This window comes from Natator depressus, chromosome 21, assembly GCF_965152275.1.
Source record: "Natator depressus isolate rNatDep1 chromosome 21, rNatDep2.hap1, whole genome shotgun sequence".
In the NCBI taxonomy this organism is placed as follows: domain Eukaryota; kingdom Metazoa; phylum Chordata; order Testudines; family Cheloniidae; genus Natator; species Natator depressus.
The window spans coordinates 17,442,121-17,455,560 of NC_134254.1; the positions used below are offsets into that span (position 1 = coordinate 17,442,121).

General features: G+C 57.6%; 1 protein-coding gene across 1 annotated transcript in view; it reads left to right on the forward strand.

The window, feature by feature from the left end:
• Positions 1–8,461: 8,461 nt before the first annotated feature.
• AMPD2 (adenosine monophosphate deaminase 2) overlaps positions 8,462–13,440 on the forward strand; it is a 38,363-nt gene continuing 33,384 nt past the window's right edge. Inside the window, exon 1 of the mRNA XM_074936460.1 lies at positions 8,462–8,572. Coding sequence (XP_074792561.1) covers positions 8,494–8,572 — 79 coding nt within the window. The 5' untranslated portion in view covers positions 8,462–8,493. The remainder of the gene's footprint in view (positions 8,573–13,440) is intronic.

Below are 13,440 nucleotides of genomic sequence, written 5' to 3' on the forward strand. Positions count from 1 at the left end.
GTTCTTAAAACGTGTTTGGCAAGCAGTGCATGAACTTAGGCTGCCTTAGACAAAAGCATGTGTACTTGCTTGTATAACCAGCCTGGTCTCAGGCAGAGACAATGAAGGTACATTTACATATAAGGTAAACAAAGCTATCAAGCAGGGGTGGAGCCAACACAGCATCTACACCCCAGAAGGAGCAAGAAACTGTATCTGGGGATATATTTCAGAATAATCCATTTCAAAGGTTTACTGGGCTCTGAAGACAGGGGGTCTGACCCTCAAATGATACATATTGAATCAACAGATTGTATACAACGTTACTGTGTGATAGAAGTGTATTGCGTGAGATCTTTTAGGAAAGCCTGTAATACACTAGTCTGCATTAACACTATAGCAGGAATTATGGATACTCATCGATATTACACTTTAAAGTTGGTGACCAGACATAGGGTTTTCTCCCAGATAGGAGGGAAGGCAGCTACCTGTCTCCAGTGTAAATTAAGCCTTATGGAATCAAAACAATGAAAGCCCCATTTACATATGAATCAGCAGGGGGATGGGAAGCCCACAGGAACAGAAGAAGAGCAGGAGGTCCTCCTGCTTCTTGGAACAGGGTCAATGAGCTTTGGGAGGTGTAAGCAGAAACAGAGAGCCATTCAGGTATCCATCTCTTGGGGGATTCCAGGGTCCGGAGCTCTTGAGATCACAGAACGTCTGAGCCTTCAACCAAGGGGAAGGATTGTAACGTGCTGAAATTAAGTTTTAGTCTTAGAAGCCTATTTTTACTTTTGTTTGCTTGTGCTTTCCTTCTGTCTTTATTCCCTACACTTGGTATCACATAATCCTATATCCTGTTGTTAAATAAACTTGTTTTACTTTTACTATAAACCAGTTCAGGCTGTGATTGAAACCAGAGTGTTTGTCAAGCCCCAGTTAAATTATACTGTCTCTTTACAGGAGCAGCAAACTGAATAACTCCTAGGAGTGCTACAGGTGAGGGCTGGACACTGTAGGGAGACGTCTCTGGGGAACTCAAGAGCTGGGGGTCATTGTCTGTTACCTGGCAGGCAAGGCTTGGACTGGCAGAGCCCTGAAGAGTTTGCTGGCCAGGCAGCCTGCTGGGGCGTCAGGAGTTAGAGACACAATATCCTTTATTGGCCCAACTTCTGCTGGTGGGAGAGACAAGCCTTTGAGCTACACAGAGCTCTTGTTCCGATCAGGAAGTTGGCACACAGCAGAACTCCCACTTGCTGAGGCTGAGAGGGGTAACACTGTAACTCCAAGCCTGGGAACCCTAGCAGACTGTTACATTGGCAGATGGCATTGGGAAATTCGGGAGTAGGAGGATGTTGGGGTCACTAAAATGATTAGGGGTTTGGAACGGGTCCCATGTGAGGAGAGATTAAAGAGGCTAGGACTTTTCAGCTTGGAAAAGAGGAGACTAAGGGGGGATATGATAGAGGTCTATAAAATCATGAGTGGTGTGGAGAAAGTGAATAAGGAAAAGTTATTTACTTGTTCCCATAATATAAGAACTAGGGGCCACCAAATGAAATTAATGGGTAGCAGGTTTAAAACAAATAAAAGGAAGTTCTTCTTCACACAGCGCACAGTCAACCTGTGGAACTCCTTGCCTGAGGAGGTTGTGAAGGCTGGGACTATAACAGGGTTTAAAAGAGAACTGGATAAATTCATGGAGGTTAAATCCATAAATGGCTATTAGCCAGGATGGGTAAGGAATGGTGTCCCTAGCCTCTGTTTGTCAGAGGGTGGAGATGGATGGCAGGAGAGAGATCACTAGATCATTACCTGTTAGGTTCACTCCCTCTGGGGCACCTGGCATTGGCCACTGTCGGTAGACAGGATACTGGGCTGGATGTACCTTTGTTCTGACCCACTATGGCCACTCTTATGTTCACCCTGCCAGGAGTCACCAAGGCAGGTGGGAGTCAGGGTGTGATCTACATGCCTGTAGGCTGGCTGTTGGTGTCAGAGCTGTGAGCCATGGCAGAGTAGCATTTAAGGCACCTAGAGTTTCAGGGCAGGTGGTGACACAACCCCTTACTGGTCTGGGTTGAATTCCAAAGCATCACACCCCGCAAGCTTCTGCAGTTGCCCCTGACACACTCCCTGAGTTGACTGAATGCCATCCAGCTGGTCTGTCTCTGACGTGCACCCAGAGAACATCCTTACATGCTCATGCTTCATACCATCCACTTCCTTTCCCGTGTCTCACCGCGACACCGAGTGGCAAGAGGAGCCGCCATCTGCAGAGGGTGGGAGCTCTAGTGTGACAGTCTAAGCTCCACCCTAATTCCACAGCCCATCAGGGGGTATTAGCTGGTGGCTCCTCCATGGAGCCGTGAGCATGGGCATATGTCTGGCATGGTTCACAGAATCCCCTGACGCCCGTCCCTTCTGCAGCAGGAGAGAGACCCTGGTGCACATCTAAGCAGTGTGCCATGCTGCAGCCCCTCTTCTGGCTGCTCCAGGACCTCACGGAGAATCTGGCTGCACTTTTTCCCGCCCTGCCTCATCTATGCACACCCCATCCATGGCTCCACAAAGTTGCAAGACCACCTCGTCTACCTCCTCCTGGTGCTGGCCAAGATGGCCACCCATCACTTCAGGAGGAGGAAGCTGGATGGGGGGGTGATCTGGGCCTGTTTCCAGGCCCTTGTCCAGTCATGCCTCTTCTGGGTGGCGTCCGCTGACACCTTTGAGTAGTGGTTGGCGCTCTCGGGTAGATAAGGGGTGGCGTGTCACCAGCCAGTGAGACGTAAGAACGAAGAGATGTGAAGTGAGAGCCCCGCTGCGATATCGTGTGAACCTTGTTTGATTGCACAATTGTGAAAGTGTACTTGTGTTTTAAGACTTGGTGTAAGTAGTGACTAATAAAGGACATAGTTATACTAAGACTGCAGAGGATGGTGTGTGTGTGTGTGTGTGTGTGTGTAAGATGTTCCTCGCCTGGGGTGCCATTTAGTCTAGGGCCAGTCCTGGCCGCTCTAGTCATATTGATACTGATGAAGTCATATCCATTTACCCTAGCTGAAGATCTGGCTCCAGGTCTGGGAGCTGGGCTGGAGTAAGTCCATGAAGGGTTTTAAACAACAGGGGCCCAAAATTGCTGCCTGGTGAAACTCTAATAAAGTCAGTGGTGCCAACCCTGAGAGAAGAATGGCAACTCTGAATAGGGCCCTGCAATGATGTGGGGAAGGGGCATTTGGGGAGGCCAAGAATTACTCATGGGGGGGTGTGCTGAAAATTGCAAGAGCTCCTATTAATGTCTGTAGTGTAATGAGCTCACTGGTGTGTCCCCGCTGTTTTCTGCTGGATGGCTTCAGACCTGCTCAGCTGGGGGTCATAAGCACTATACTGCTAACAGCTAATGGAGATTCTCCTTTAACTCCCCTGCTCAGCATTACAGCTAAAGTTCCAGGCACAGACAGAGCTACAGCTGAAGGGGGGGGGGGGGGTCCTGCCTGCAGTAAACTGGCCTCGGGCTGTAGACCAGAGCCTCCCCTGGCAGGACTCCAGGGCAGGCAGAGCGCCCTGGCTGGGACCGCCTGGCTCCACGCCTGGGTTTACCACAGAGCCCGCTTTCTTCTCCCAGGCCCTGGGGCTCATCCGCTGCTTCCCAGCCAGCCTGACCCCGCTAGCCTCCGGCCCCCCGGCGGCGACGGGGCAGGATCAGCATGGCCTCAGGTAGGGCGAGGGGCTGGGGGCTTCTGTACCAGTGTCCACCGCGCTCCTCCCGCTCCGGGCCCCCTTCCCCCTCTCGCTGTCGAGCCTCCCTCCCCCCGCCCGGCCGCTGCTCTTCGCCCCCCCGCGCGGGGCGCAGGCTGCAGAGCCCAGCGGCGGCTTTGCAGCCGGGGGGGGCTGCGGTCGGCCCCCCCGGCGGAAGATCCGGTGCTCGGCTCCTGTCGCGCAAAGGCGGATTGTTCGGTTCCTCTTTGTCTTTCCGCCTCGCTTGTGCGCGGACACCCGGCGGGGGGGGCTGGTCTCCAGCTCCCCCCGGCAAGAACTGAGGCGCTAACATCCTGGGCCGGGGGCGTGTTGGTCCCATTGACTCAGCGGGGCCTTGGTCTGGCTCCAGCTCAGCCCCCGCGGTGCCCTCCGCACACCCCCCGGCAGGGCCGAGCGCTCCCCCGGGGCAGGGGGGCTGCCCAGGACCCGCGGGTTCCTGGGTCACGTTTCCGGCTCCTCGATCACACCTCGCTGGGAATAATCCGCAATTCTCCTGCAGCGGCTTGGAAATGGCCCTTCAAATCGCAGGGGCTCCTTGCTCCAGCCAAAGGCCCTCGCCCGACTCCGCCCCTGCTCGGGGTTCGGCCCAAGGGGCGGTGAAGATTTCCTCCCCTGAAATGTGCAAATAGAAACATTTCCCCCGGGGCACCAGGTTCCCAGTGCAGCTCAGCAGAGCCCAGCTGCCGGCAATTCCCCGAGCCAAAGGTGACGCAACCAGCTGTTGGGAAATCTCCAGGCCCCAGGCTGGAGCCAGAATCAGCGTCTAGGCAGAGCGCCAGATTCTTCCTTTTATTGTTGTTTCTGTTAGGGCAGCGTGATGCTTTTTGGGGTGACCTGAGGTGTCTGGGGCAAATCACTCCCCTCTGCTTACAGGGGGCGAGGGCCTTGTCTGTGCCCACCAGGGGAAAATCTCCCAGTTCTGCTGGCTACTGGCACCACAAGCAGTGGGCTCTGGGCGCCCTGAGCCCCCCTCTGTCCGCGGGCCAGCAATTAACATATCCCACCGTTTTTTTTTTTTGTTTTTTTTTTTTGAAACAGAAAAGAATTTTATTGTGACAGTTACAAGAAATTACCAAAGAAATAAACCATAGTATGCAACAAAACAACGCAAACAGAAGGTATAACACAGCAGCGTTCAGGAGGGAGAAGTGTTCAGGCTAGCCTGGGCCCAGAGCGGAGGGGCTTCCTCGACACTCGTGGTCTTCCACCCCCTCGAGTTACCTAGTGCCACGCCCAGTGTCACCGATTATCCCCCCCCTGAGAGTGCCCGGCAAGATGGGCACGGCTGCGGGGTGGGCAGTTTGGGGGTGGGGGCGTAGACACCCACGTATTATAGGGCCCCTCCTAGATGACAGTGACGATGGTATCCGCAGTGGCAACGGCTGGGGCTGGTGTCTCTCGCTCTTCCCCTCAATCAAAGGGTTAGACGGAGGGAACCGGATGAGGTCACCGAGCAGAGAACCCCGGACAGTGCCCACCGCTCTTCAAAGGTGTCAAGGGAGTCGGTGGACGCCGCCCAGAGGAACTCCGCCCGGATATCCCACTGTTTTTTTTTTGTTTTTTTTGTTTGTTTTTTTTGAAACAGAAAAAAAAATTTTATTGTGACAATTACAAGAATTACCAAGAACCAAATCAAAGTATGCAACAAAACAACGCAAACAGAAGGTATAACACAGCAGCTTTCAGGAGGGAGAAGTGTTCAGGCTAGCCTGGGCCCAGAGCGGGGGGCTTGGTCTTCCACCCTCCTGAGTTACCTGGTGGCCTAGAGCGGGGGGGCTTCCTCGACACTCGTGGTCTTCCACCCCCTCGAGTTACCTAGGGCCGCACCCAGTGTCACCGATTATCCCCCCCCTGAGAGTGCCCGGCAAGATGGGCACGGCTGCGGGGTGGGCAGTTTGGGGGTGGGGGGTAGACACCCACGTATTATAGGGCCCTCCTAGCAAAGGGTTAGATGGAGGGAACCGGATGGGGTCACCGAGCAGAGAACCCCTGACAGCACCCACCGCTCTTCAAAGGTGTCAAGGGAGTCGGTGGACGCCGCCCAGAGGAACTCCACCCGGATATCCCACTGTTACTTGAGAGCCTGGTTCCTTTGCCTTCTGGACACCCGCAAGGCACACCCATCAGCTGCTCCCTGGATGCTGTGCACCTGGTTCCCCAGCCTCCCCTCAGCTCCCTGCTCTCCTTAGCTCACAGCACTGAGATGTGGCTATTCTAGAACCAAACAGGTTTATTTAACAGAGCTTGAGTTAAAGATTCAAATAAAAGGACACACGAGGTCAAAGGAAAGGTAACATGCAGTCTACAGCCCACATGTATTAACAAGTAACAAGTCTCTTTCCTGGAATAAGGTATTCCTCACCCAAAGCTGAGTGCTTGTTCGTCTCACAAAGCTGAGATCCACCTTTCATAAGGCGCTCCGGCTGGCAGAGTGTCTCCTCCATAATGGATAACTACTCTTCATCTCCAGCACAGTTACAGACTGGCTCTTCCCCCAGAGGCCCCCTGTTCAGAGACATTTCTTGGGGTTCTTTTGTCTCTGTAAATCTTCAAGCCTGCACCTGGTCCAGACAGTAAACACAGGGCTGGCTCCCCTGATGTCCATTGTTCTCAGTGTTGATTGAGTGAGACCTGTTTCGCCTCAGGTGACAAGTTTCATTTCGACAGGCCTGAAACCCAGCACCCTGCAGGTTACATGCTCTAAAACTCTCCCACACAAATATCCTGCAATACCCCAGAAATCAGCGAGTGCTCGGCACCCAACCCCCTTCTGTGAAATAGCGAGAGGACGGTCAGACCCAGGGGTAATCGATCTGCCTGGGCATGTCTCTGTCACAGGTGGTGCCAGGTGCCGCACACACAGAAACAGACAGTCCTTGCCCCAGAGAGCCGACAGTCTAAATCAGTCCCCAAACTTTTAAGGGTCACACCCTCCTGTCCACACCCACCCAGCCCCTGGAGCCAGTGGGGCCGCAGCTCCAGGAAGGGAGGAGGGACTCGGTAAGGGGGCTGCAGCTGGGGGTGGGTCTAGGGCTGGAGTGGGGCTGTGGCTGGAGGCCGGCAGTTGGGCCTGTGGCCAGGTGCTGCTCCACTCCTGGCCTTGCCCCCAGCCTCAGCCCCAGAATGGAGCTGCGGCCAGTGGTGAGGCTGGGGGCTGGTGCAGGACCGTCAGTGGAGCCCCACTGAGGCCAGGGCCAGGAGCAGGGCTGGGAGCTGGGGACGCAGCTGGGAGCGGGACTGGAGCACAGCTGGGGGTGGAGAGGGGATGGGTGTCACTCCCCCCCACCCTTGTGGGGGCTGGCCTGGGTCCCACTATGCTCCCCCAGACATTCCTCTGCACCCCCTTAGGGGAGCGTGCCACACACTTGGGGGACCTCTGGTCTAAACAGATATGACAGGCAAAGGGGGGGGGGGAACCGAGGCAGAAATGGGTGAAGTGTTGCCCATGGTCACCCAGTGGCAGAGTCAGCAAGAGAACTCCTAGTCCAGTGCTCTCTCCACTAGGCCATGCTGCCTTTTCCAGAGTATTTTTACTGATGATGATGCAGGTGGGGAGGACCTGTCCCAACTGTTCTGTTCCTATTCCACAGTGGATCCCCTTTTCATGACTCTTGTTCTAGCACTGCTCGGAGCAGAATGTGTGGGACGGGGCTGACGCCCTCTGAAAATACCCTTTGGGGAAAGCAGAACATAAAGCGGTGTAAATCTTTGCCTGTCCTGCAGATCAGGATGGGAGTGTGACTCAGTGGTTAGCACAAGGGGTGGAGGTGGCAGGACGACTGGGTTCCAATTCCGGCTCTGATGCCGATGCACTGCTGTGTGTGACCCCTCTGCGTCCCCAGGGAATGGAGTCTATCAGGGTGGGTTGGAAAGCGCAATGGCTGTGGGGCACGCCACGATCCTCAGAGGAAACATACTGTTCTGTGGGGAGACCCCTGGCAGGGGGGCCTGGATTGCTCCTCTCCTGCTCCAATCCCTGTCTCAGTGTGGATGTGAGAGGGTAGATCTGCCTGTAAGTGCCACCGTGGGCAAAGATACACCCCTGAGGCATGTGTCTGTGGAGGTGGGCAGGCACCAGGGTGGGGTGCCAGGAGCCCCCATATTCCACAACTGCCCATTGCAGAGTTCTTTCTCCTCTCCTCTGAAGCTGCTGGCCCTGGCCTCTGGCAAAGCCCAGAGACGGGGCTCCAGGGACCCCCGGGGTCAGCGGGCCTGGAAACAGCTGTGATCAGACAGGCCTGGGTGGGGAAGCTGCGGGGGAGCCCCCCAGGGGTGCTGGAACTTTTTTGCAGTGGGGGGTGCTGCCGATGGAAACCCTGGAAACCATGACAGGTTTCAGAGTAGCAGCCGTGTTAGTCTGTATTCGCAAAAAGAAAAGGAGGACTTGTGGCACCTTAGAGACTAACCCATTTATTTGAGCATGAGCTTTCGCGAGCTACAGCTCACTTCATCGGATGCAAGGAAACCATGTATTTGGTGTCTGTTATTTCTACTTCGGCACCCCTAGTTCCAGCAGCTCTGCCCCCCATTCCCCTCCAGGCATTGCTCCAGACCACGCTCCTCCCCTGCGAGCAGGGGGGCGCCACTTCTCGGTCGCGGGGCCTGGAGGCGCGCGGGTTTCGCTCCAGCCCCGCGCTCGCCGCATCAGCCAGGGGAGGGGCGAGCGGGCCGCGCAAGCTCTGGGGCGCCGCGGCAGGAAGAGCCCCCGGCCGCCGCCGGCTCCGCAGCTCCGGCTCGCCGGCCGCGCACGGAGGCGAAATGTCGGCGGGCGCCGCGGCCCCCCGGGGCAAGCCCCCCTTCCAGAAGCGGGGCAGCCTGCAGGCCCCCGCCGCCGCAGGTGAGCGCCGGCCGGGCCCCACGCCTTTGTTCCGCGCGGGGGGCCGGGGCTCTCCGCTCGCCCAGGGGCCGCGGGGACGGGCGGACGCGGGTGGCTGGTTCCCCTCGTGGCCGTGTGGGCCCGGGCGCCGCCGCCGCGGGGGATCTGGTGACCGTGGGCGTCTGGCTGGGGGCGCCGCTGCGGGGAGGGGAGCAGCGGTGGCAGAGGCCAGGGATGGATCCGGCCGCGGGGAGGAAAAGGGGACCCCCCGCGCCCCCCGTTGCGCGTGAGTGTGGGGCCGGGAGCTGTGCAGACACGTGTGTGGCCGTGTGGCGCCGCCTGCGGGGGGAGCGGGCAGGAGGCAGCGACTGTCGTGATGCGGGCCGGGGGCCGGGTTCACCGCCTGGCTCCGGGCAGGAGTGCGGTGTCACGGTTAGAGCAGGGGCCGGGGGCCGGGTTCCCCGCCTGGCTCTGGGCAGGAGTGCGGTGTCACGGTTAGAGCAGGGGCCGGGGGCCGGGTTCACCGCCTGGCTCCGGGCAGGAGTGCGGTGTCATGGTTAGAGCAGGGGCCGGGGGCCGGGTTCCCCGCCTGGCTCCGGGCAGGAGTGCGGTGTCACGGTTAGAGCAGGGGCCGGGGGCCGGGTTCACCGCCTGGCTCCGGGCAGGAGTGCGGTGTCATGGTTAGAGCAGGGGCCGGGGGCCGGGTTCACCGCCTGGCTCCGGGCAGGAGTGCGGTGTCATGGTTAGAGCAGGGGCCGGGGGCCGGGTTCCCCGCCTGGCTCCGGGCAGGAGTGCGGTGTCACGGTTAGAGCAGGGGCCGGGGGCCGGGTTCCCCGCCTGGCTCTGGGCAGGAGTGCGGTGTCACGGTTAGAGCAGGGGCCGGGGGCCGGGTTCACCGCCTGGCTCCGGGCAGGAGTGCGGTGTCATGGTTAGAGCAGGGGCCGGGGGCCGGGTTCCCTGCCTGGCTCCGGGCAGGAGTGCGGTGTCACGGTTAGAGCAGGGGCCGGGGGCCGGGTTCCCCGCCTGGCTCTGGGCAGGAGTGCGGTGTCACGGTTAGAGCAGGGGCCGGGGGCCGGGTTCCCCGCCTGGCTCCGGGCAGGAGTGCGGTGTCACGGTTAGAGCAGGGGCCGGGGGCCGGGTTCACCGCCTGGCTCCGGGCAGGAGTGCGGTGTCACGGTTAGAGCAGGGGCCGGGGGCCGGGTTCCCCGCCTGGCTCTGGGCAGGAGTGCGGTGTCATGGTTAGAGCAGGGGCCGGGGGGCCGGGTTCCCTGCCTGGCTCTGGGCAGGAGTGCGGTGTCACGGTTAGAGCAGGGGCCGGGGGGCCGGGTTCCCCGCCTGGCTCCGGGCAGGAGTGCGGTGTCATGGTTAGAGCAGGGGCCGGGGGGCCGGGTTCCCTGCCTGGCTCTGGGCAGGAGTGCGGTGTCATGGTTAGAGCAGGGGCTGGGGGCCGGGGTTCCCTGCCTGGCTCTGGGCAGGAGTGCGGTGTCATGGTTAGAGCAGGGGGGTGGGGGCCGGGGTGCCTGGGTTCCTTCTGTTCCTAGCTTTGAGCCATCCCCAGTGAGTTAGTGGCTGTTTCCCCATTTGTGAAATGGGGGTGGTGCTCCTCGCCTGCCTTCAGCGAGTGCTTTGAGATCCTGGGCTGAAAGCTGCCGTGGAAGAGCCAAGTGTTACGTCCTTGTGAGCCCTGGCTGGTCTGTGGGTGTGTGTGTGTGTGGCATGGGTCTGTGGGCACAGAATACATGGACCAAACCAAAATTTGGGGTCATCTCTGAGGCCTGGAACACAGCCACCACTACTTTTGCGGGCCACACAACATTCTCCCTCCACTGTATTCCAGGTCCCCCAGTCTGCAAAGGCAGCTTGCTGCAGAGATGCCAAGCCTTGGGCACACCTGGCTTGCGGGGACCTGGGCAGCATCCTCTAATGTTGGGGGACCTGGTCCCTGACTTTGATGTCAGCTCTGCAGGCCAGGTAACCCTGGGTCCTGTTCTCTGGCCACAGGATACTAGTGATGCCTGTTATAGTCAGTGGGGGCTGCTTGTATCTTGCGGTGTGAGAATCATGCCACTTCAGCACAGACTTCAAAACTTGACCCCTAGGGGGGCTGTGAATGTTGGGTGGGTCCCTGACAACTTTGGGGGTGCTGTGCACCCAGCTTGTCAGGTGTGGGTGCACGTGCCCCACAGCGAATGCCATGCTAGGTTAGATGGAATCCAGCTTAATACTGAATCTGGCCATTGTGCCATCTAGTTCACTGTCCTATGTCAGTCTCGGGCACCGTAGTATCTGAGCGCCTAAGCAGCTGGCATCCTGATGTGTCAGAGGCAGGCGGGGAGGGAAAAGCCCATAATGCACCTAGCTAATCTGCATGTTGGTGTTGTGTTGTGCCCTCATGGTGCTGGGTTGCATGGACACATTATTCTTATTCATTTATTTATCATCTGTTACCATCGCACCTAGAAGCCCAGCTGACGCTGATCAGCATGCTATGTCTTTGGGGGAGCGTGTATTCATATGGCTGTGTCAGATGGACACCCTGATGCTAACCTGTGTCTGCGTGTATGTGCGTGCGTGTATGTGCTGATTGCCCTGGACACATGGGGATAGAGATGTGTGTAATTCTGCATGTGGATCAATACCTTGTTTTTCTTGCTTGTAATTATAATTCCTGAAATGGGTAGCACCTCCTTAGTAACATGCCTGGCAGGCCGCAGCCCGACAGCGCTTGGTGAGGCACGTCACTGCATTCCCCGCTGTGCGCTCCTTCGCATGGGGAGGTCAGGTTACAGAACCTGCACGGCTCCCACAAGGCAGAGCCACCTGGGCCAGGGGAGTGGAGAGGCTGACTAGAGGAGGAGGAGGTCAAGGCAGACAGGATTCCAGCAGAGGAAGAGTCACTGGGTTGCACCATCCCTCTAGGGTGTGAGGAAGGTGGTGAAATCAGCATATCTGTGATGCAGCTGGTTCTGGGACTCAGAGCTGGTATGGACAGGGCACTGCTGTGAGGAAGCTCATGCTGGTGAGAGCCTACTGCCAAGGACACACTTTGCCTCATGCAGACAGCTGAGGTGGGTTCTGCGAGTCCCCTGGGCTGTGGGAGGCATCCTGCAGACAGGGAGCTGACTCGGGCTTGTGGGGCTGTAGATGTTCAGGTTTGCGCTGGAGTCCGGGCTCTAGGACCCTGTGAAGTGGTCCTGTGTCTACACTACAGTTAAACAGCCCCTTAGCCTGAGCCCTGCAGGTCAAGAGACAGCTGGCACAGGCCAGCTGCGGGTGTCTAATTGCAGTGTAGACACACCCTTAGAGGGGATTCCAGCTTGGCTGCACCTCGGTGTGAAGCTGAGACCTGCAGCCCAGGGATGCTGGGCTTGGGCAGAAGTCACATGAGCTCCAGGGTAACTGAGGAGATGGGGTAAGGGCTGATGGCTGACCCAGGTCTTTGGGGCACCTATTTGATATTTGCTGGCAGGTTCCTGGAGAGTCAGTGCCTAGGTGCTATCTGTTCCTGTGCATTGCGTGGATCCGTGGCCCTTGCTCCCTGAGGACGCAGCAGCAGAGCTGTGTCACCTGCTGCCTAGACTCTGCCCCTACGCCCACTCCAGCCTGGGGAAGTGTGGGTTTGAGCCGGGCCCAGGGAGTCTGCTGGTTTCTGCTGAGCAGATGGTGGGCTCGAGCCCCACGTTTGTGGTTGTTCTTAATCACAGGTTTCTCGGTGCCAATTCACCCTTCAGGACCCTAAATCTGACCCTCCCCCAGCTCCAAGCTGAGCCTCTCCTTGTCCTGCTTCCTCCCTGTGCTCCCCTGAGATCGCTTCCCCGCCACCCTCCTGCCATAGTGCAGTCTCTGGCAAGCATTGCTCCCTGCCAGATTCCATCCACCTCCCCTCCCTTCACTGCCACTGCTGCTTCCCAGCATGAGATCTGAGGCGGGGCGGGTGAGAGGGGGTGGTATGCAGCAGGGAGTGCATGAGGGGGGCCAGGAGCTGCACTGCTGCCTACTGGTCAGAGATGCCAGCTTTCGCCCTAGGACAATGACTGCCCTTCGAGGTGTACAATGCCTTAGGCCTTAGAGGGGGATTGGTCCTGCTTTGAGCAGGGGGTTGGACTAGATGAGGTCCCTTCCCACCCTGAGATTCTAGGATTCTGAGGCATTTTATGAAGGGTTAAGGCCATTGGTTACTGACACAGCCTGGATTAGTAGAGAATTCTTTGCCGCATTCTCAGTGAGCAAACCCCGCTGGATGGTAATTATTCCAGGAACTGTTAATCAGATGCTGCCAGCGCTCTAGAAAGCGTGGGCTCCCGAGAGCAGGAGCACGCTAATATCACAGCTACCTGCTCGCCAGCTTGGGTTAAAGGTGCCGATGGGAAGCCTTCATGAGAAGACGTCCTGGGGTTTCTGGGACTTGGATCCTGTAGTCATAAGAACACTTAGCACTTATTCACTTCTCAGCCGCAGCTCTCAAAGCACTATGCAAATCGTAGGCAAGTAGCACTGTCCCCTTGTTTACCTGGTAGGGAAACTGAGGCACAGGGAAGCGATTCATCCTAGGACACACAGGTAGTTTGGAGCAGTGCCAGGACTTGAACCCAGGGACCTGATTCTCTGTCGCTCTACAGCTCATGCAGACACTGGGTGTAGAACATTACTGTTCTGATTCACACTTATGTTGAACTGGTGTAAATGATGGCACAAGGGAAGTGGGAATAATTGGGTGGATGGTCTTGTGACTACTAGTGGATAGGGAGTGGTCTAGTCGAATCCTGTGATACCCGAATGCTGCAGAGATGCTTTAAAGTGTCCCATAAACCCCTCACAGGCACGTCAAGCTATCCCAGATCAGCCTGTGGGGGAATCCCACACCCTACACACATGGTGCTTGGGGACCC